The sequence below is a fragment of the Scyliorhinus torazame genome, chromosome 2, assembly GCF_047496885.1.
Source record: "Scyliorhinus torazame isolate Kashiwa2021f chromosome 2, sScyTor2.1, whole genome shotgun sequence".
Lineage (NCBI taxonomy): Eukaryota > Metazoa > Chordata > Chondrichthyes > Carcharhiniformes > Scyliorhinidae > Scyliorhinus > Scyliorhinus torazame.
The window spans coordinates 171,201,338-171,222,228 of NC_092708.1; the positions used below are offsets into that span (position 1 = coordinate 171,201,338).

The window sequence follows — 20,891 nt, forward strand, 5'->3', positions numbered from 1 at the left end:
ACTCCTGGGCAATGAGCCCGGGTGTACTGGGATTGCTGCCCCGGTGTTCATGAGTGGGGGTGCAGCCTCATTCAGGGTGAGCCACCATCGGGGGTTGTGGCCACCCATGGCTAGGCTGGCTGGGAGTAGGGTGGGGGGGGGGGTGTTTCAGCGCCAGTGAGTACGCCACGCCAACCCCTGGATCATGTGGTCCTGCTCCTGAGGCATCCATGTCCCCTGCCTGCCTGCTCACCCAGCTGACCACCCATAACCCACTCTGGCCACAGGGTCTCTGGCCACACAACTGAAGACAATTGCTAATAGGGAATTGGCATACCTCCCAAGTGGATCCCTGTGGGTCGGCGTGCCATGTCGCATTTGGGAATTATTGCCTAGCATCCCAATCAGACCATGATGCCTGGACACTGTGCCTGAACACTGTGTGAGGCAACACCATGGACGCAGCAAACAACATTCGAACACCCAGGGGCTGGGCCCCAGGACCGGGGATCGGCGCCCGGTCAAAGTAACGTTACGTGCGGGTGTCTGGGGTACAGGGTATGGGGTCCCGCTATGGCTGGGGGTGCATGGACAGGATGTGCCAGGTAGGATGGGGCCTAGAATGAGTGCTCTGCTTGCATTCCAGAAGAAAGCGGCAGATACATCAGATTGGTCGAGGTCAATGATTTTTATTATTAAACAAATTTTGTCCCCAACTGCCCCAATCCTCCATGGTGCCACCTTCCCTCTTTAGCCCACCCTCCTACACAACGCACCCAACCCCTTCCTTACCCCTCCCCATCCCCTCCACCCAATGCCCTCTCTGTGGTCCTCGACTTAATTACCCTTCTGGGATGTCTGCTGGATGCACATCAGAGGTGGAGGCAGCCTACTGCGTACCACGTCTTGTAGCTTTTGATGCCACTGGTAGGTATCTGGAGTGACCCGGTGCACTTGGCGGTGGCATATGCCTCACCATGCCACCCTGTTCAGGCTGCTGACTCCGAGACGCGCCACTGTCAATGTGGTGGATCTTGGCGGAGCGAATGGCCGCTGTTGCCACTCCATAGGGTGGCTCCATAGGTTGACACCCAGCACCTCTTCTTGCTGATCTGTGCCCACAGGGCCCTGTGTTCACTTCCGGATGGAGGGGCAGCTGCATCAAGCACAGTGTCGGCACCCTCAGTAATGCTCCTCAGTGACTGGAACATGCTCCGGCAATGCCCACCTGAGACAGGGACATGTCCCCTAGTGACCGGGACATGCTCTGCAGTGCCTCGGCTATGCCCACCTGAGAAAAGGACATGTCCCTCAGCGCCTCGGCTATGCCCATATGTACTTGGGAGAACTCTCCTGGAGACTGGGACGTTTCATGGAGTGCGTTGGCAATGTCCACCTCAGACTTTGACATGCCCCACAGCACCTCATCAAGGTCCACCTGGTCTGGGTCACATCCCCGAGTGACTGGGACACACTGTTGAGGCACTCAGCCATGGCCGTCACTGACTGAGCCATGCCTTGGACACCTCCACTCATGCTGACAACATCGTGCACCAGGCTGTCCACTGCGGTCGCCAGCCTAACATTGTTGGCTTTGGTGGAGCTCGGGGTGGGTGGAGGAGACAAACTTTATGGGGGGGATGGGGGAAATGGGGAGTATAAGTGGGTGGGGGCGGTGTGGGCAGCACTCCTGGACATGGGCCGGGGTATGGGACAGTGCTGGGCGGGGGTGGTGCCAGACGTATGCTCTTGGTGGTGGGGAGCAGGGTTCGGGGTCCGGTGCCAGCTGCCCCGGTGGAAGTCATTGACCTTCTTGTGGCGTTAGGTGCTGGTCCTCCTGGTCACACTCCTCCCAGACGGCACTGGCTGCCCTGTGGCTGACCCTCCTTGACCCTCGGGGGAACAGAGTATTCCATCTGGTCTCTACGTCCAATAATCTGCCCAGGTCGGCATCCCTGAATCATGGGGCTGGTCTCCTCGGTGGCTTGGCTGCAAGCTGTGTGGGGTTGGCTGTGCAGGATCAGTTTAAGTGCTGCTCTCCCTTGTTAGCGGAGGGGCCGGCGAGCATAGTCCCGGCGAATCAGCCGGCGGGATTATCATTTGTGGCGTGAAGCCCGTGGACCTACGTTAAGTGGTCACATTAACGTTTTATAGCGGTGACAGCCGCACCGGGCCGAGCGTCGGGACGCTCGCAGCGGTTCCTGCACACTTAGAAACGTTTTGGTTAAATTGTGCCCTATAAGTCTCCACTCACAGTACATTCTAGTTCAATAGTCCTATAAATCTTCCATCGAGAATCTGTATTTAGAATCCCCCCCTCCAAGCTCTTTTTGCATTAAGACTATTACAATGCAAACCTTTCAAGGGGCCCTTCGAGCATTCATTCTGCAGCATTTAAGAGAGCGAGCTGATTCTGTGGAGCAAACGCTCAAGCTGCTGGAAAGACAAACCAGTGCTGACAACATCGAGATTGGCAACTACAGGTGAATGAATTTCAAACAGTTCCTGCACCAGCACTTTAAAGAACCAAATCTGCAACAAACACCAACTTTGTCACTCTCTCTGGATGCTATATACCCATTAAACCACAGGTCCAGCGCAAGAAAAATAAGGTTAATGATTACATGGTAATGGTGGATGTAAATGTTTTTGGAAGATAATGAAGAGGAACATAACGATGATGATGATGATGAACATCCCATACTCTGTGCCATTGGTGCTCCTGCCTTTTACCTACCTCAATTCCACATCCCATGTCACCCTATGGGGAGATCACAATCATAAGGATAACATTGCAGTGACTGCAAAGTAAAGTTAATCATGCATTTTAATTTTGTTCTGTTCTTTGATGAGCAGGATAGGTATTGTGAGGCCTCGTTACTTTGTTGTGTTGTATGTTAGTGAGAGCCAGAAATAGTGATGGTAATGTCTGGAATTATGGGAGTCAGCAGGCAGATTGGGGAGAGGTCGTGATGGAAGTTTGAAAAGGGTACCACTTAAATCCTACAGAAATGTATTGGGAATGATCTCCAACAAACTTTACAAGAAGCCAGCATGTAACAGGCCTCTAAATACTGATCCATGAAGCTGAATTCCAAAATCTTCAACAACCAGGTCCACTTCAATTAAGGGTTCTATTTTCAATCATTGTAGTTAGTCACAAAGCTTTAGTGACATCGAAACAAACCTGTTGGGCTTTAACCTGGTGTTGCAAGACTTCTTACAAAGATTTTGAACACACTTTCTAAGGAGGGCATTAAATTGGTTCTCAGGAGAACCGAGTAAAATGTGAGAGTAATCTATTGCTCTCTGAACTTTGGTTAAACCAGCATCATGGCAGAACTGAATCACCCCACAATGCTGCTGTCCAGGAGTCAATACAAGATCAATCACACAGAATTATTAAACAAATTAATAATATCTGTCAAGATGATTGACAGAAATTGCCTCCACGTGTAAACTGACATAGAACAAAATGACAGAAGTGATAGCAGCTACAACACTTGACACTTTTTTTAAACCACCAACAGTTCATAAGAATGAAAAGATGGGATAGTTTCAAACCAACAGAATTATACAAGGATTTAATTTGTGCCTCTACATTCAGAGTTAACTGCTGTAAAGGATGGTGTGTTTGGATTGGATCGGATTTGTTTATTGTCACGTGTACCGAGGTACAGTGAAAAGTATTTTTCTGCGAGCAGCTCAACAGATCATTAAGTACATGAGAAGAAAAGGGAATAAAAGAAAATACATAATAGGGCAACACAACATATACAATGTAACTACAAAAGCACTGGCATCGGACGAAGTATACAGGGTGTAGTGTTAATGAAATCAGTCCATAAGAGGGTCATTTAGGAGTCTGGTGACAGTGGGGAAGAAGCTGTTTTTGAGTCTGTTCGTGCGTGTTCTCAGACTTCTGTATCTCCTGCCCGATGGAAGAAGTTGGAAGAGTGAGTAAGCCGGGTGGGAGGGATCTTTGATTATACTGCCCGCTTTCCCCAGGCAGCGGGAGGTGTAGATGGAGTCAATGGATGGGAGGCAGGTTTGTGTGATGGACTGGGCGGTGTTCACGACTCTCTGAAGTTTCTTGCGGTCCTGGGCCGAGCAGTTGCCATACCAGGCTGTGATGCAGCCTGATAGGATGCTTTCTATGGTGCATCTGTAAAAGTTGGTAAGAGTCAATGTGGAGATGCCGAATTTCCTTAGTTTCCTGAGGAAGTATAGGCGCTGTTGTGCTTTCTTGGTGGTAGCATCGACGTGGGTGGACCAGGACAGATTTTTGGAGATGTGCACCCCTAGGAATTTGAAACTGCTAACCATCTCCACCTCGGCCCCGTTGATGCTGACAGGGCTGTGTACAGTACTTTGCTTCCTGAAGTCAATTATCAGCTCTTTAGTTTTGCTGGCATTGTTGTCGCTACACCACTCCACTAGGTTCTCTATCTCCCTCCTGTATTCGGACTCATCGTTATTCGAGATCCGGCCCACTATGGTCGTATCATCAGCAAACTTGTAGATGGAGTTGGAACCAAGTTTTGCCACGCAGTCGTGTGTGTACAGGGAGTAGAGTAGGGGGCTAAGTACGCAGCCTTGCGGGGCGCCGGTGTTGAGGACTATTGTGGAGGAGGTGTTGTTGTTCATTCTTACTGATTGTGGTCTGTTGGTCAGAAAATCGAGGATCCAGTTGCAGAGTGGGGAGCCAAGTCCTAGGTTTTGGAGCTTTGATATGAGCTTGGCTGGGGTTATGGTGTTGAAGCCGGAGCTGTAGTCAATAAATAGGAGTCTAATGTAGGAGTCCTTGTTTTCGAGATGCTCTCGGGATGAGTGTAGGGCCAGGGAAATGGTGTCTGATGTGGACTGGTTGCAGCGGTATGCGAATTGCAGTGGATCAAGGCGTTCTGGGAGTATGGAGGTGATGCGCTTCATGATCAACCTCTCGAAGCACTTCATTACGACTGAAATCAGGGCCACTGGTCGGTAGTCATTGAGGCACGTTGCCTGGTTCTTCTTTGGTACCAGTATGATGGTGGTCTTCTTGAAGCAGGTGGGGACCTTGGAGTGGAGTAGGGACTGGTTAAAGATGTCCGTGAATACCTCTGCCAGCTGGTCCGCGCAGGCTCTGAGTGCACAACCAGGGATCCCGTCGCCTTCCGAGGGTTCACTTTCAGGAAGGCCAATCTGACTTCGGAAGCTGTGATGGTGGGTATGGGTGAATTATGGGCTGCTGGGGCACTCGCCAGCGGATTGTTGGTTACCTGCTCGAACCGAGCATAGAATGCATTGAGTTCATCGGGGAGTGGTGCGCTGCTGCCAGAGATACTGTTCGGCTTTGTTTTGTAGCCCGTTATGTTGTTTAGTCCTTGCCACAACCGCCGAGAGTCTGTCTGTGACTCTAGCTTGGTTTTGTGGGCAAAGGCTGCAACCTAGTGGCAATATTAAAAGTGATGCAAGTCTTTTAGTTTTAAAGCCAAATGGTCATAACAAACAGAAGAAAAACATTGCATAACAATTTTTCTGTACCTTATTTGATCTTTAACTTCACTATATCTAACTGTTTAATAATGTACGGAATTTTGCAATTAATGTAAAGGCTTGATGACTTTAAAAGAAAAGTAAATTCCTGCAGCTAATGTTTTAAATACGTTTGAAATCTATCGAATGATCAAGAATACATTTCTCACAAGTTATTATTTTTGTTTTTATCCCTGCATCAGATAACTTACCGTAATTGTCTTACAGAACTGAGTAACTGAGGGTTTATATCTGTAAACCTTAAGAATGTCTTCAAATGGTATGCTGTTCTGAAAACAAATTTTAAAATGTTGATTGAATCTTTCAAAAGGACTTCAGGAGCATTTCTTAATAAAAAGCTAACTGTTAAAATCACAACAAGATTGGAATACGATGAACAATAGTCGTTTCTGTGCATTCCTCTCATTTCACATTTTGACAAATGATTTACAGATGTTAAAACAACTGATTGCTGAAATTCTTTTGATTAAATATTAGGAAACAAATGGAGCATCTACGATATAGCCAGTTATTGCAGTAGTATTCTTTCAATAATTGAAAGCAAAACTGCACTGTTTGAATTTCTAAAGACATCATAGTACATTATTAATAATAGTTTGTTTGTTGCTCACTTTTGACATTGTATTGCATCTTTATAGGCTGCAAAAATGTTTTGTTGAAGAGACATGGATGATCCAAAACAATGGACTTTCCAGTTGCTCTATATCTCCAATACAGGATAAATCATTCTGATTTTCTCTCTCATGATAGAGAACTCCATTAACAGATCAGCCAAGAACTAGCAAATTTCACCCATAAAATTTATGAGTTAAAGCTATTGTAAATCCCACAATTCCAAATCAGTTCCTATAGCTGGGAGGCTCAGTCACTGGCTTCAACACTTGGTTCCCCCATTTGTCTTCCTTGTTCGGAATAATACTCAGAAAAAATTAAAACTTTTACTCCAATACACAATGTTCTCTTGTTACAATTACCTTTAATTTCAATAGATTAGATTTAAGTGATTGGTCAAGCAAATCATTTATTGCCAATAAAAGTCTGCATGCCTAATTAACAAAACTGAGTGTGCTGGCTGGGGAACTTTAGCTGACTAATCATTCAGCTGTATTCTATGCTGTGGCCTACGTTCCGTCCTATACTTCAGCATTAAAGTGATTGAAAATTTGTCTCACTTCCACCAAATAAAAGGTGCTGCTATGGGTACCCGTATGGGTTCTTGCTTGGCCTGTCTTTTTGTGGGATGTGAGCTCCAGTCCAACTCTGGCCCCGACCCTCAACAATGTTTCTGGTACATTGCTCATTGTAGCAGTGCCATTTCCTGCTCTTACCGTGAATTGGAAAGCTTCATCAACTTTGCTTCTAATTTCCATCCTTCTCTCACCTTTGCATAATTCATCCCCCACTCTTTCCTTCCTTGACTTCTCTGTCTCCATTTCTGGTGATAGGCTATCAACTAATATTCACAATAACCCCACTGCTTCCCACAGCTACCTCAACTACACTTCTTCACACCTCCACCATGTAAGGATTCTATTCCATTCTCCCAGTTTCTCCATCTCTGTTGCATCTTGTTCTGATGATGTAGCCTTCCATACTCGTGCTTCTGATATGTAATCCTATTTCCTCAACAAAGGTTCCGCCCTCCCACCCCACCCACCACCATGGTTGACAGAGCCCTCAATTGTGTCCAACCCATTTCCGACACTGCTAGTCTCACCCCTTCCTCTCCCTCTCAGAACCATGATAGGGTTCCCTTATAGTCATCATCCCACACCACCTGCCTCTCTATTTAATGCCACCTCCAGTTATGCCACCACTAAACACACCTTGCCCTCCTTTTTCAGCATTCTGAAAGGACCATTCCCTCCATGAAATCCTGGTCCACTCATCAATCACCCCTGACACAATATCCAGTTCCCAAGGCACCTTTCCATGCAAGCGCAGGAAAGATAACACCTGCCCTTTACCTCCGTTTTCCTTACTGTCCAAACACTCCTTCCAGATGAACAGCAATTTACATGTACGTCCTTCAATTTAGTGTACTGTATTCTCTGCTGACATGCAGTCTCCTCTACACTGGGGAGACCAAACACAGATTTCCAGAACACCTCCATTTATTCCAGAAGAATGGCTCTGATCTTCGAGTAGCCTCTCATTTCAATTCTCCACCTTGCTCTGACACTGGTATCTCTGACTTCGCCTACAGCAGTGTTGCGATGAGCCTCAACACATGCACAAGGAACAGCACCTCATTTTTCGATGAAGCACTTTACAGCCTTCTGGACTCAAAATCGAGGTCAATAATTTCCGATTGTATTTCTGCCCACCCCTTCAGGGTTTGGGTTCTACGGAGCAATGATCCTGTTGTCTCTGGACTGATGCCAGTTAGATTGTGGGTTTCTTTTATAACAGTTGATAGGTCAGTTTTATTTCAGGGTAGAATTTGAGGTTTTCACCAATAGCTGAGGAAGAGTTCATAGTGGTACTCTCGGGTCACAGAATCTGTTTAAAGTACCTTTTTTCCCAGGGGCAGATTCCCCCATTGGAGGGAGGATTCGAGAGATGAGCCCCGAGCCAAATTCATGTTCCCACCTCCTTTTCCAGCCTGCCATAAAGTGTGTTTATGCAGTATCCAGGACCTTGGTTTTCCTGGAGATGTGACTACCGCCCACTTTGGCAGACAACTTGGAAATGGAGGCAGGCTAATTCCAAAGTGGATCCAATGAAAGGTTCACCTCGTCCTCCATCCTTTCTGAAAATCGTGAAGTCGGTTGCACTTGGAGCTGGAAGAGATCCAGTTTGCTGAGATGTGGTTGTCTGCAGCTCAAAGTGTGAGTATTGACCTTCATACTTTTTACCCCTTTGCTGTCCAATATGTGAATGCCCCTGTGAAAGACCGTCTAGCATAGTGGAATATGAAATAGTCAAATCAATGTAGACTCCTTGGAGTCCTTACTCTGTTACATCAGAGCCCCACACAAGAAAATTGATGACCCAAACTATTTCTGCTCTCCCCGAATGTGCTTGCACTCTGTCATGTGCAGCTAGTCCCAGAAGAATACTGGAATTGAGCACAGCAGCCCATTTGAGTGCAAGTATATCTCTGAACTGAAGTGCCTCCTTCCCCTAGCCCAGTCTGACAACCCTTTAAATAGGAGGCTATTCACTGTGCAAGGACCCGGGCACTCCTAACCTCACACCATTCTAACAGAAGTAAAGACTTAAGAAGGTCTGCTTCTCAATACCTTTGCTACACAGCAGGAACCCATTCCATAATGGCCTGCATACAGGAAGTGAGGCAGCCAAGCCATCAACCAAGCCACACAAGCTTTCCTAGCTGATGCTACACTCACCATTCAGAAAACAGACGTACTGACTTCTGTACGGCTTGCACTCCAATGCCAGAGAACCACAGGCAACAGCCAGGCGAGCCAGCCCCAAGGTTCACAGATGGGAACCTCCAGATGATCGTGTGCGAGGTCAGACGCAGGGATGCCAAAAACTGTCACATATGATCACAAAGAGGGCCTGGATTGACAATACGGATACCATCAGTGCCACAGGGGAGCATCGCCATACTTGCTTCTGATGCCACAAGCGGTTCAACAACTTCTTGTAGTGTGGAAAAGCGAGTGCTCCATAAGGCCAGTTAGGCCCTTGGCCACACATTCTGCACTATACCCAGCAGCAGAGGGGCACAGGATGTGTGCTGCTCCTCACCATTGGAGCAGGCTGCACACAGGCTCACTCTGCCTTCGGAAACACCTTACAGCATAGTGTGTGGGGAACATGCTTCCTCAGAGAAGCTGCCCTTCATATCGAACTGCAGTTCCTTATCTCACTCTCCTTCTAGTCTTGCTGGGGAGATGAGTGCACCATGCCACAGAGGTGGCCTGGATGGGGATCGAAACCCAACAATGAAGTCAGTAGGACAATTGAAGAGGTGGCTATGGAGATAATAATAATCTTTATTGTCACAAGTAGAACATAGAACATAGAACATTACAGCGCAGTACAGGCCCTTCGGCCCTCGATGGTGCGCCGACCTGTGAAATCACTCGAAAGCCCATTTACACTATTCCCTTATCGTCCATATGTCTATCCAATGACCATTTGAATGCCCTTAGTGTTGGCGAGTCCACTACTGTTGCAGGCAGGGCATTCCACGCCCTTACTACTCTCTGAGTAAAGAACCTACTTCTGACATCTGTCCTATATCTATCGCCCCTCAATTTAAAGCTCTGTCCCCTCGTGCACGACATCACCATCCGAGGAAAAAGGCTCTCACTGCCCACCCTATCCAATCCTCTGATCATCTTGTGCCTCAATTAAATCACTTCTTAACCTTCTTCTCTCTAACGAAAACAGCCTCAAGTCCCTCAGCCTTTCCTCATAAGACCTTCCCTTCAAGTGGGCTTACATTAACACTGCAATGAAGTTACTGTGAAAATCCCCTAGTCGCCAATCCGGCGCCTGTTCAGGTGCACAGAGTGAGAATTCAGAATGTCAAAATTATCTAACAGCATATCTTTCGGGACTTGTGGGAGGAAACTGGAGCACCCGGAGGAAATCCACGCAGACACAGGGAGAGTGTGCAGACTCCACAGTCTATGGTCTTGCAACAGAAGCAAGGTGGTGATGGTAAGATCAGCATTGCAGTTGCACATGTTGTTGAAAGGCTCATGTGTGCTTGGTATGCTAATAGGGCGGAGTGAGCAGGAGGTGGGGGGAAAGAGGGTGGTGTCACTGCGCAACACCTCGTCTGAAAGCATATCACACATGGTGATGTCGAAGAACCATCAGAGTGTCCAAGGCTACCTCTCATCAACTCTTCTTGTGTCTCACACAAATCCCAGTGGTTTCAGATCAAGCCGCCCTCTGAGGAAAGCAGTGTCACAGCACATTTGTGCACCATCCACCAGTGTAGAAACCCAGCAACTTGGTGGACTCATGCATATGTGCAGAAATGGCACTGGGTGAGGTACACACATGTGCAGGAGGACGTGTCTGAGGCAGAAGAGTCCGTGGACAGTAACAGTGATGCTCTGCGGGACAGCCAGTAAGGATCACAAGCATCACAATTTGGGGTCAGTACTATGAGCAGCAAGATCAGGGGCGTCATTCTCCGACCCCCCTGCCGGGTCGGAGAATCGCCGAGGGCTGCCGTGAATCCCGCCCCCGCCGGTTGCCGAAGTCTCCGGCACCGGAGATTCGGCGGCGGCGGGAATCGCGCCACGCCACTTGGCGGGCCCCCCCGCTCGATTCTCCGGCCCGGATGGGCCGAAGTCCCGCCGAGAAATTGCCTGTCCCGCCGGCGTAAATTAAATAACCTATTTACCGGCGGGACAAGGCGGCGTGGGCGGGCTCCGGGGTCCTGGGGGGGGCGCGGGGCGATCTGGCCCCGGGGGGTGCCCCCACAGTAGCCTGGCCCGCAATCGGAGCCCACCGATCCGCGGGCGGGCCTGTGCCGTGGGGGCACTCTTTCCCTTCCGCCTCTGCCACGGTCTCCACCATGGCGGAGGCGGAAGAGACTCCCTCCACTGCGCATGCGTGGGAAACTGTCAGCGGCCGCTGACGCTCCCGCGCATGCGCCGCCCGGGGATGTCATTTCCGCGCCAGCTGGCGGGGCAACAAAGGACGTTTCCGCCAGCTGGCGGGGCGGAAATCCCTCCGACGTCAGCCTAGCCCCTCAATGTTGGGGCTCGGCCCCCAAAGATGCGGAGCATTCCGCACCTTTGGGGTGGCGCGATGCCCGTCTGATTGGCGCCGTTTTGGGCGCCAGTCGGCGGACATCGCGCCGTTTCGGGAGAATTTCGCCCCAGATGTGTGGCTATCTGTTGGAGTTCCCTGAGGCTGTGTGGGCTCATGGACTGTAAATGGAGGAGTCCATGGTGCAAATGAGCTCAGCCATGTGTCTTGGGGCTTCACGAGCATAAGCTCCTCCCCTGAGGGAACAGCAACTTCATAATGGGCCATCTCTGGCAGTATCTGGAATGCATACAGGAAAATTGTGATGTCCGGCACAGGATGCAAGAGGATTTATACAGCCTGGACCAGTCAGTTCATCAATGAGCATTGATGCCCACGGTATTCATTCTGTGCTGAGTAGCCTGCACAGGTGCCCAGTACATAAATAAATGAATTCTTTGTGATAATTAACTGTATTATTATAACTCTCAGCTAAACAGTTGTAACAGCATGTAAACAAACCTTTTTTTAACCTGTGACAGTGGAAACTACAGGCCATACTCCATCTCTCTGCAATGTTAAGATTGCATGGCTGTCTTTCTTGCACCAACACATGCTTGCTGCATACAAAGCCACATGGTTAGTCCTGCTAGCCTCAAAGTTCATTCGCTGAACTTTTGCTGGATCAGATGGTCCCTCGCAGGAATGGTTTCCTAAGACAGACTTCATTGTGACACCCCAGACATGGCCGCCTCCATGGTCACCCAGACCACTCCGCAAATGCAACTCTCCCTCCGGATTCCCTACCTCATCATCTCCCATATCTGTCATAGTATCCACACATGTATATAATGGAGTGCAGACAGGCAGTGATTGACACACAGGATGACCAGTAAGCACACAGCACAGTGCAGCCTATCACCAGACAGGACACCACCACTATAAAGCCAGAGGGCACTAGGTTTCCTCTCTCTGGACCCAGCCACTGAGACAGTCAGAGTCCACGAGCTAGCACAGTGCAAACCTGACTAGCACCATGCGGTAGCTAGTAAGTCTGGTCAGGCTAGTACAAGGTCTCCAGTCAGTTCAGTATAGTGTCGACCCACAGTTAAACATGTATGTTAGTTCTATCATTCAATTAAACCATGTTGGATCTTCTACAGTGTTAGAGGTCTGTTTCTCGCATCGCTACATCAAGTGCAGTCCACACCGAACCGACCGGCCTAGCACAGCAATATCCAGCTCATCCTGTTTCTCCCAGGACATCACACCTTCCTTTTCTCTGTCACTACAAGGGTCTCTCCCCTTTCTGGGCCATACTGTGAGGTATGCAGCAGAACACAATTATGTGGGAAATCGTGGCAGGTGAGTATCGCAAGACACCACCCTAGCAGTCCAGACAATGAAAGTGTAACTTGAGCAGGCTGCTCTACTTTTCAATGAAGGTTCTTATCAGCAAACATCTGTCATTTTAACACCTTTAGAGAGGTGAAGAGCCAGTGCCTCAGAGGGTAACCCTTGTCCCCTAAAATCCTTCCACAAACATTTGAGGTAAAATGAAAGAGCAGCAGAAGGCTTGAGTGGCAGAGAATAGATGCATGATGGAAGCCTCCAGGAAAGCATGTTCAGACATGTTTATTGTGGTTACACACGAGATGTATATTCAGAGTTGCAGGGCTTTCTGTTGATGAACCATTCCGGCTACATAGGTGCAGTCAGTGCTATGATGGGCTTGTGTGAACCTGATGATTGCAGCAATTCCAAGTGCCCCAGGCCTCTGGGAGGCTCCACTGGAGGGGAATTTCATGTAGTCTCCAGCCTGCTAAAGACATCTGTGACCATCATGATGCAGATGTTTACAACTGAGTGTCAAATGCTGCAGTGATTTGTGATTGAGCCGTGAAATGATCCAGTGAAGAAATTCAAGGCCAGTTACTGGCAAGGCCCGATTATATGCCGAGTAAGGTGTGAGCTCCTCATTGACAAGGGTACAAATAGCATGACCATTGGAGAGTCACAGTCTCCTTCGGCGTGACTTTTTGACATATCCAGGTAGCTTTGCCTGTCCTAGCAGACCCTGTGCTCTGGATAGTCTCTCCTTCTCCTCTGTGGCACTGGTTCCCCACCTGTGAGCTCCTTAGGCTCAGCGACTCTTCCTGGCGGTGCATACTGCCACTGTGATCTTTTGACAGCCTCTAAGATGATGGTGCACACTTCCCAGCTGCACCCTCCCTATTGTACAGGTGATGTCGACAAAACCTGGTTCAATGCCCCAGCGCCGAGACAAAGCCAGCTGTATTCCTAACCAAAGGTGGCAGAGACCTTGGGCGTCATTCTCCAATGGCCGTTGGTCGCCGTGAATCCCGCCCCCGCCCCCGCTGAAGTCTCCGGTACCGGAGATTGGGCGGGGGCGGGAATCGGGCCGCGCCGGTTGGCGGGACTCCACGCTTAATTCTCCGGTCCGGATGGGCCGAAGTCACGCCCAGAAATTGCCTGTCCCGCCGGCGTAAATCAAAGCTGGTATTTACCGGCGGGACCAGGCGGCGTGGGCGGGCTCCGGGGTCCTGGGGGGGCGATCTGACCCCGGGGGGGTGCCCCCAAGGTGGCCTGGCCCGCGATCGGGGCCCACCGATCCGCGGGCGGGCCTGTGCCGTGGGGGCACTCTTTCCCTTCCGCCTCCGCCACGGTCTCCACCATGGCGGAGGAGGAAGTGACTCTCCCCACTGCGCATGCGCGGGAAACTGTCGGCGGCCGCTGACGCTCCCGCGCATGCGCCGCATTTCCGCGCCAGCTGGCGGGGCAACAAACGCCATTTCCACCAGCTGGCAGGGCAACAAACGCCATTTCCGCCAGCTGGCGGGGCGGAAATCCTTCCGGCGTCGGCCTAGCCCCTCAATGTTGGGGCTCGGCCCCCAAAGATGCGGAGCATTCCGCACCTTTGGGCCGGCGCGATGCCCATCTGATTGGCGCCGTTTTTGGCGCCAGTCGGCGGACATCGCGCCGTTGGGGGAGAATATTGCCCCTTAATCTGCTTTTCCACACTCCCTTGCTGAGCAACTTTTCAGTACAAGGCGAGATCTTTCAGCCAGTTGGAATCAATCAAATATACTTTCAAAGACTTTCCTCGCCTGCTGACCTACTTAAATTACTGTCTATGCATCCAGTCACTGGGTGTGATTGCTCAGGGCTCCCAATTCTGGGTCACCTCTTGGAAAATGGTGTGGCCTCTAATTTGGGACCTTTTATTGCAGTCTCAATGAGTTCACAGAATCACAAAATTGTTCTGATGCAGGAGAATAGTTCATCGCCTCTCTATTCTTGCTCCCAGCACGAGCACAAATCAGAGGCAATTCCTCTCCGGTGAGAGAATATAGGGCGGTATTCTCCGAGCCCGCGCCGGGTTGGAGAATCAGCGGGGGTGCGGGAAATTCCCACCACGCTGCTCCGACGCCGAACAGCCGATTAATTTTGGCAACCCGAGAATTGGCACCAATCGTGCCCACGTGGTCGCCGCAGCGCTGGTCAGGGGCGACTGAAATAGGCCCCCGCGGCGATTCTCTGCGGGCAACGGGCCGAACTCCCGCCGGCGTGGTTCTAACCTGGTACTGACGGCTGGAGCTCGGACCCGCAGCCCCTGTGGACATCCTGGTGGGAGGGGCGGGGTGATCTGACTCCGGGGGGAGGCCTCAACGGGGTCCACGATCTGGAGGGGGCCTACCTCCTTCCGCGCGGCCCGCTGTAAAGTCCCCGATATGTTGCTCCGCGCTGGCGCGGAGGCAGCAACCATGCGCATGCGCCGGCGCAGAGACGGCCATCGCTCACATGTGCAGACCCACGCCGGCTGTGCAGAGCCGCCTTTCAGTGCCGGAGCAGCACGCAGCTCACCGCCACCGTGCCCCCTGAACTGCGGTGACTTGCTGGGCCAGCAGGCCCTTTGACGCCGGCGTACACCACTCCGGTCTTTACGCCGGCGTCAACACTTGGCTGGGATTTCGGAGAATACCGGCCATAGTCTCCCAATCAGAGAATTCAGCTCATTGTCTCTCCATATTCTTCCGACCAAAAATCATCACTTCACACTTCTCGACATTGAACATTATCTGCCACCTACTTGTCTATGTCCTTTTGAAGTTCTGCACTGTCCTCTTCATAGGTTACAATATTTGAAAGTTTGTATCATACAGAAACTTTGAAATTGTCCCTTGCACATAGATCTAGAGCATTAATGTATATCAGGAAAAGTAAGGGTTCTGGTACCGACCCCTAGGGAACAGTTTAATTTACTTTAATTGAAGCTCAGATCATCACGGTTCCAGTTTGACCTTCAAGCACATTCCTGTGTCGCACAAAATGGCCGGTGCTGAAACAAAGGCAGGAGCCACACTAATCAGCTGTCTTTTTTATGTCAGCCTTCCTCATTCAGTTCCAGATCCAGACGAGAAGATCCAGCGCCCAGTGTCTCATGCACCTCTGAAATTAATCTGTCTTAGTCTTGTGGATGTGGGAATAATGTGTTATTTCAAGTTGACAGCCATATTAATTCCCTATTTAGATTAGCTTTCTGAATTGGAGTTTCTCTGGCAGGTTCACTTAAAAGAATAAAACTAATATTTACTTTTATTTTTTCAAAATAGATCCCTTGGGGAAGAAGCGGCAAACACTGAGCAGAAATGTGTATGATCCATAACAAACAGATTTTGTTTAAGATCATTTTAGATCATAGATTATGATGGAGTTGGATGATTGAGACAATTACAGAAGATCAACTGCTTTAATTCTGCATGTGTAAATGTAATTTTCAGACTCAGCACAATAAAAAAATACATCTTTTCACGAAATCAAAAGTTGACTTGCCATTAGAATTCCAGCAAAAGAAGAGAGGATCATTGCTTTTCTTTCCATTTCATTTGGGTACTTAGAGCCAGCACGACTTGAAATTACCCTAGAAACATGGGGTGGAATTAGGCTCAGTTTAGAAACACACCAGCTGTTTCACAATAGTGCAGATTGTGCTGAACAACTTCAGTTCCCTGTACGTGGAGTGTATGCGCTGCCAGAGAGATATGCTGAGGAGTTAAGATTAGAGAGCACGTCACCTGCATTAAATAAATTAGTTTTCATCAATTAAATCATTTTTTTGATTGACTTCCGGTGGCGGCCATGGAAAGGTCACACATTTGGCAGCTCCCGCTCATGGTGTTTTTTTGTGGTTAGGGTTAGGCTTTGACACCGGATTGTTGCAGGAATTTTGTAAAGTAAAGGTGTAGAAGCAGGAACAGGAGGAGGGGACCCCCCAGTTTATGGTGCTGCGGCCCCCAAAAAATCAGAAAAGGAGAAATCAGAAGTTGGTGGTGAGTGAGGACCAGATATCGAGTGTGGAAATGGCGGATACGCAGGGTCCGGTCCCGTCAGCTCAGTGGTAGACGGACCAGTTGGTGAGCTTCCTAAATGAGAAGTTCACTCAACAACTCAAGGAGTGTGCGGAGGTCCTGGCACGGGCGGTGGACTCGATCAGGGCGGTGGTTGACCACGTGGAGGTGAGACTGAGGGCCCAGGGAAAGGCGACCCAGAGGCTGGAGGAGCTGGCGGGGGAGCATGAGGAGCAGTCCACCTCGATGGCAGCAGAGATCGGGATGCTGCAGGACCAGCAGAAGGGACTGCTGGAGAAAGTGAAGGACATGGAGAACCGTCCTCGGAGGCAGAAGATCTGGATCGTGGGTCTGCCGAAGGGAAAAGAAGGATCGGACCTGGTGCGTATGTGGGGAAAATGTTGGAGAAGCTGCTGGGAGAAGGTGCGTTCGACAAGCCGCTGGAGGTGGACCGGGCCCACAGGGTGCTTATGCGTAAGCCCCAGCAGGGTGAGCCCCCGAGGGCGATGGTGGTACGATTGCATCAGTTCCTGGGCAAGGAACACATTATGAGATGGGCAAGGCAGACGAGGCGCTGTACGTGGGAAGATGCTGAGATCCGGGTGTACCAGGACCTGGGAGCGGAACTCGCAAAGAGGAGGGTGAGTTTTAACAAGGTCAAGTCAGCCCTGTATGAAAAGGGAATAAAGTTTGGACTGCTGTACCCGGCCCGCCTGTGGGAGACCTATGAGGGTCGGGAACTGTACTTTGGCTTGGTGGAGAATGCGGCAAACTTTATGAAAGATAATAAACTGATGAGAAAAGGAAGACCTTGAACCTTGACTGTGGGGAACAGGGTCATGTTTTGAAAAACCTGTAACTTTTGACTTGCGATGTTCGGACTGACTGTGGAGGTTCTGTATGTATTTGTTCCGGTTTTTTTCGGTTCTGTTTGTGATTAAGTTAACAAATAGTACTTTGTTAAGGGAGGAGGGGTGGGCCTGTGTGCTCGTACCTTGGGAGGGACTGTTTGTATGTTTTTGCTTCTTGCCATCGTTTTGATTCTTTGGACTAAGAGCGGGGGGGAGGGGAACCAGCGGGTGGTAAGATGCTAGGTGCCAGGGGCGGGGGCTGCCAGGTTAGCTGGGAGGGCTAGTTCACGGAAGCAAAGTGGGGGGTGAGCTGAAGACCAATGTAGGGGGAGGAAGGATGGGGTGGGGGGGGTTAGACTGCTGACGGGGAGGGGACTTTTAAGTTGGTGGAGGAGGAGAGTTGAAGCCGGTAGCTGCCTGGTGGCGGGCCAGGTGAGGTGCGGGACATGGGCCAAGGACTGGCCTAGGAGAGGTTATGGCTGACCGGCACGGGAGTGGGGTGGGGTGCCCCCCGACTAGGCTGGTCACGCAGAACGTTCGCAGGCTAAATGGGCCGGACAAAAGGACCGCACACTTTTAAAAAATAAATTTAGAGTGCCCAATTCATTTTTTCCAATTAAAGGCCAATTTAGCGTGGCCCATCCACCTACCTTTCACATCTTTGGATTGTGGGGCAGAACCGACGCAGACACGGGGAGAATGTGCAAACTCCACATGGACAGTGACCCAGAGCCGGGATCAAACCTGGGACCTCGGCGCCGTGAAGCAACAGGGCTAACCCACTGCGCCACCGTGTTGCCCTGTGTGTTCACACACTTGAGGCAACTGAAGGCGGACATGACCATGTTGCAGGAGAACACACTTGAAGGTGGGGGATCAGATTAGCTTCAGGGAGGGATGTGTCGGACAGGTGTTCCATTCGGGATTGGACTTTAAAACGAGGTGGGTGGCAATCCTGGTCAATAAAAGGATGGCATTTGAGGTGGAGAGGATAGAGGCGGACCCAGGGAGGTAGATTCATTATGGTTAGTGGGCAGCTGGAGGGAATGGCTGTGGTTTTGGTGAATATATATGCTCCAAACTGGGATGATGTTGAGTTTGTTAGGAGGGTGCTAAGGAAGATCCCGGACCTGGATTCGTATCGACTGATTATGGGGGAGACTTTAACACGGTACTGGATCCGAGACTGCACCGGTTGAGTCCCAGGTCCGGAAAGGTGTCAGCTACGGCAAAAGAGCTACGTGGGTTTATGGAGCACATGGGAGGGGTGGACCCATGGAGATTTGGGAGGCCAAGGAGTAAGGAGTTTTCATTCTACTCCCATGTGCATAAGGTCTACTCCCGGATAGATTCCTTTGTGCTGGACAAAACGCTGCTGGCTGAGGTGGTGGATACTGAATATTCAGCAATTGTGGTGCCAGGCCACTCCCCACACTGGGTAAACCTGCAAGTGAGTAAAGGAAAGACCCAGCGGCCGCAATGGAAGTTAGATGTAGGGCTGCTGGCAGAGGACGAGGTGTGTGAGCGGGTGAGGGAGGCGATTCGTGGATATATAAGGATCAATGATATGGGTTAGATCTCGGCAGGGGTGGTGTGGGAGGCACTGAAGGCAGTTATCAGGGGGGAACTCATTTCAATTTGGGCCCATAAGGAGAAGGCTGAATGGGCGGAGCTGGACAGGTTACATAGAACATAGAACATAGAACGATACAGCGCAGTACAGGCCCTTCGGCCCACAATGTTGCACCGAAACAAAAGCCATCTAACCTAAACTATGCCTTTACCATCCATATGCTTATCCAATAAACTTTTAAATGCCCTCAATGTTGGCGAGTTCACTATTGTTGCAGGTAGGGCATTCCACGGCCTCACCACTCTTTGCGTAAAGAATCAACCTCTGACCTCTGTCCTATATCTATTACCCCTCAGTTTAAAGCTATGTCCCCTCGTGCCAGCCATTTCCATCCGCGGGAGAAGGCTCTCACTGTCCACCCTATCTAACCCCCTGATCATTTTGTATGCCTCTATTTAGTCTCCTCTTAACCTTCTTCTCTCCAACGAAAACAACCTCAAGTCCATCAGCCTTTCCTCATAAGATTTTCCCTCCATACCAGGCAACATCCTGGTAAATCTCCTCTGCACCCGCTCCAAAGCCTCCACGTCCTTCCTATAATGTGGTGACCAGAACTGTACGCAATACTCCAAATGCGGCCGTACCAGAGTTTTTTACAGCTGCAACATGACCTCATGACTCCGGAACTCAATCCCTCTACCAATAAAGGCCAACACTCCATAGGCCTTCTTCACAACCCTATCAACCTGGGTGGCAACTTTCAGGGATCTATGTACATGGACACCTAGATCCCTCTGCTCATCCACACTTCCAAGAACTTTACCATTAGCCAAATATTCCGCATTCCTGTTATTCCTTCCAAAGTGAATCACCTCACACTTCTCTACATTAAACTCCATTTGCCACCTCTCAGCCCAGCTCTGCAGCTTATCTATGTCCCTCTGTAACCTGCTACATCCTTCCACAATGTCGACAACACCACCGACTTTAGTGTCGTCTGCAAATTTACTCACCCACCCTTCTGCGCCTTCCTCTAGGTCATTGATAAAAATGACAAACAGCAACGGCCCCAGAACAGATCCTTGTGGTACGCCACTTGTAACTGAACTCCATTCTGAACATTTCCCATCAACCACCACCCTCTGTCTTCTTTCAGCTAGCCAATTTCTGATCCACATCTCTAAATCACCCTCAATCCCCAGCCTCCGTATTTTCTGCAATAGCCTACCGTGGGGAACCTTATCAAACGCTTTGCTGAAATCCATAAGGTTTGTGAGGCATGACCTACCCTTCACAAAGCCATGCTGACTATCCCTGATCATATTATTCCTATCTAGATGATTATAAATCTTGTCTCTTATAATCCCCTCCAAGACTTTACCCACTACAGACGTGAGGCTCACCAGTCTATAGTTGCCGGGGTTGTCTCTGCTCCCCTTTTTGAACAAAGGGACCACATTTGCTATCCTCCAGTCCTCTGGCACTATTCCTGCAGCCAATGATGGGGGGGGATTATGGAGATATTGGAGGACATTTGGTCGGTTCTCAGGCTACAAATGAAACATGGATAAGAGTGAGGTGTTCACGATCCAGGCATGGGGGCAGGAGAGGAGACTGAGGGAGTTACCGTTTAAAGTGGTGGGAAGGAGTTTTGGGTACTTGGGGATTCAGGTGGCGAGGGACTGGGGTCAGTTCCATAAGTTAAATTTGGGCAGGGCGGTTGAGCAAATGAAAGGGGACATCCGCAGGTGGGACATGCTCCCGCTGACATTGGCGGGGAGGGTACAGACTGTGCAGGTGACAGTCCTCCTGAGATTGCTATTTGTATTTCAATGTCTTCCAATGTTTATCCCGAAGGCATTTTTCAGGAAGATGAACGCGGTGATCTCGGGT

At 49.9% G+C, this 20,891-nt stretch overlaps 1 protein-coding gene across 6 annotated transcripts in view; it reads right to left on the reverse strand.

Moving 5' to 3' along the window:
• The window catches only part of LOC140393638 (uncharacterized protein C2orf80), a 53,387-nt gene that overhangs the window by 5,892 nt on the left and 26,604 nt on the right, over positions 1-20,891 (reverse strand). For 5 of the 6 annotated variants that reach the window (XM_072479932.1, XM_072479917.1, XM_072479949.1 and 2 more), the window contains 3 exons: positions 16,060-16,147; positions 5,709-5,786; positions 4,947-5,408 (listed from right to left, as the gene is read on the reverse strand). In XM_072479932.1, the coding sequence (XP_072336033.1) occupies positions 4,947-5,408; positions 5,709-5,786; positions 16,060-16,147 (628 nt within the window). Of the gene's footprint in view, positions 1-4,946; positions 5,409-5,708; positions 5,787-16,059; positions 16,148-20,891 lie in introns of those variants that run through there. The other variant, XM_072479940.1, reaches the window with a different exon arrangement.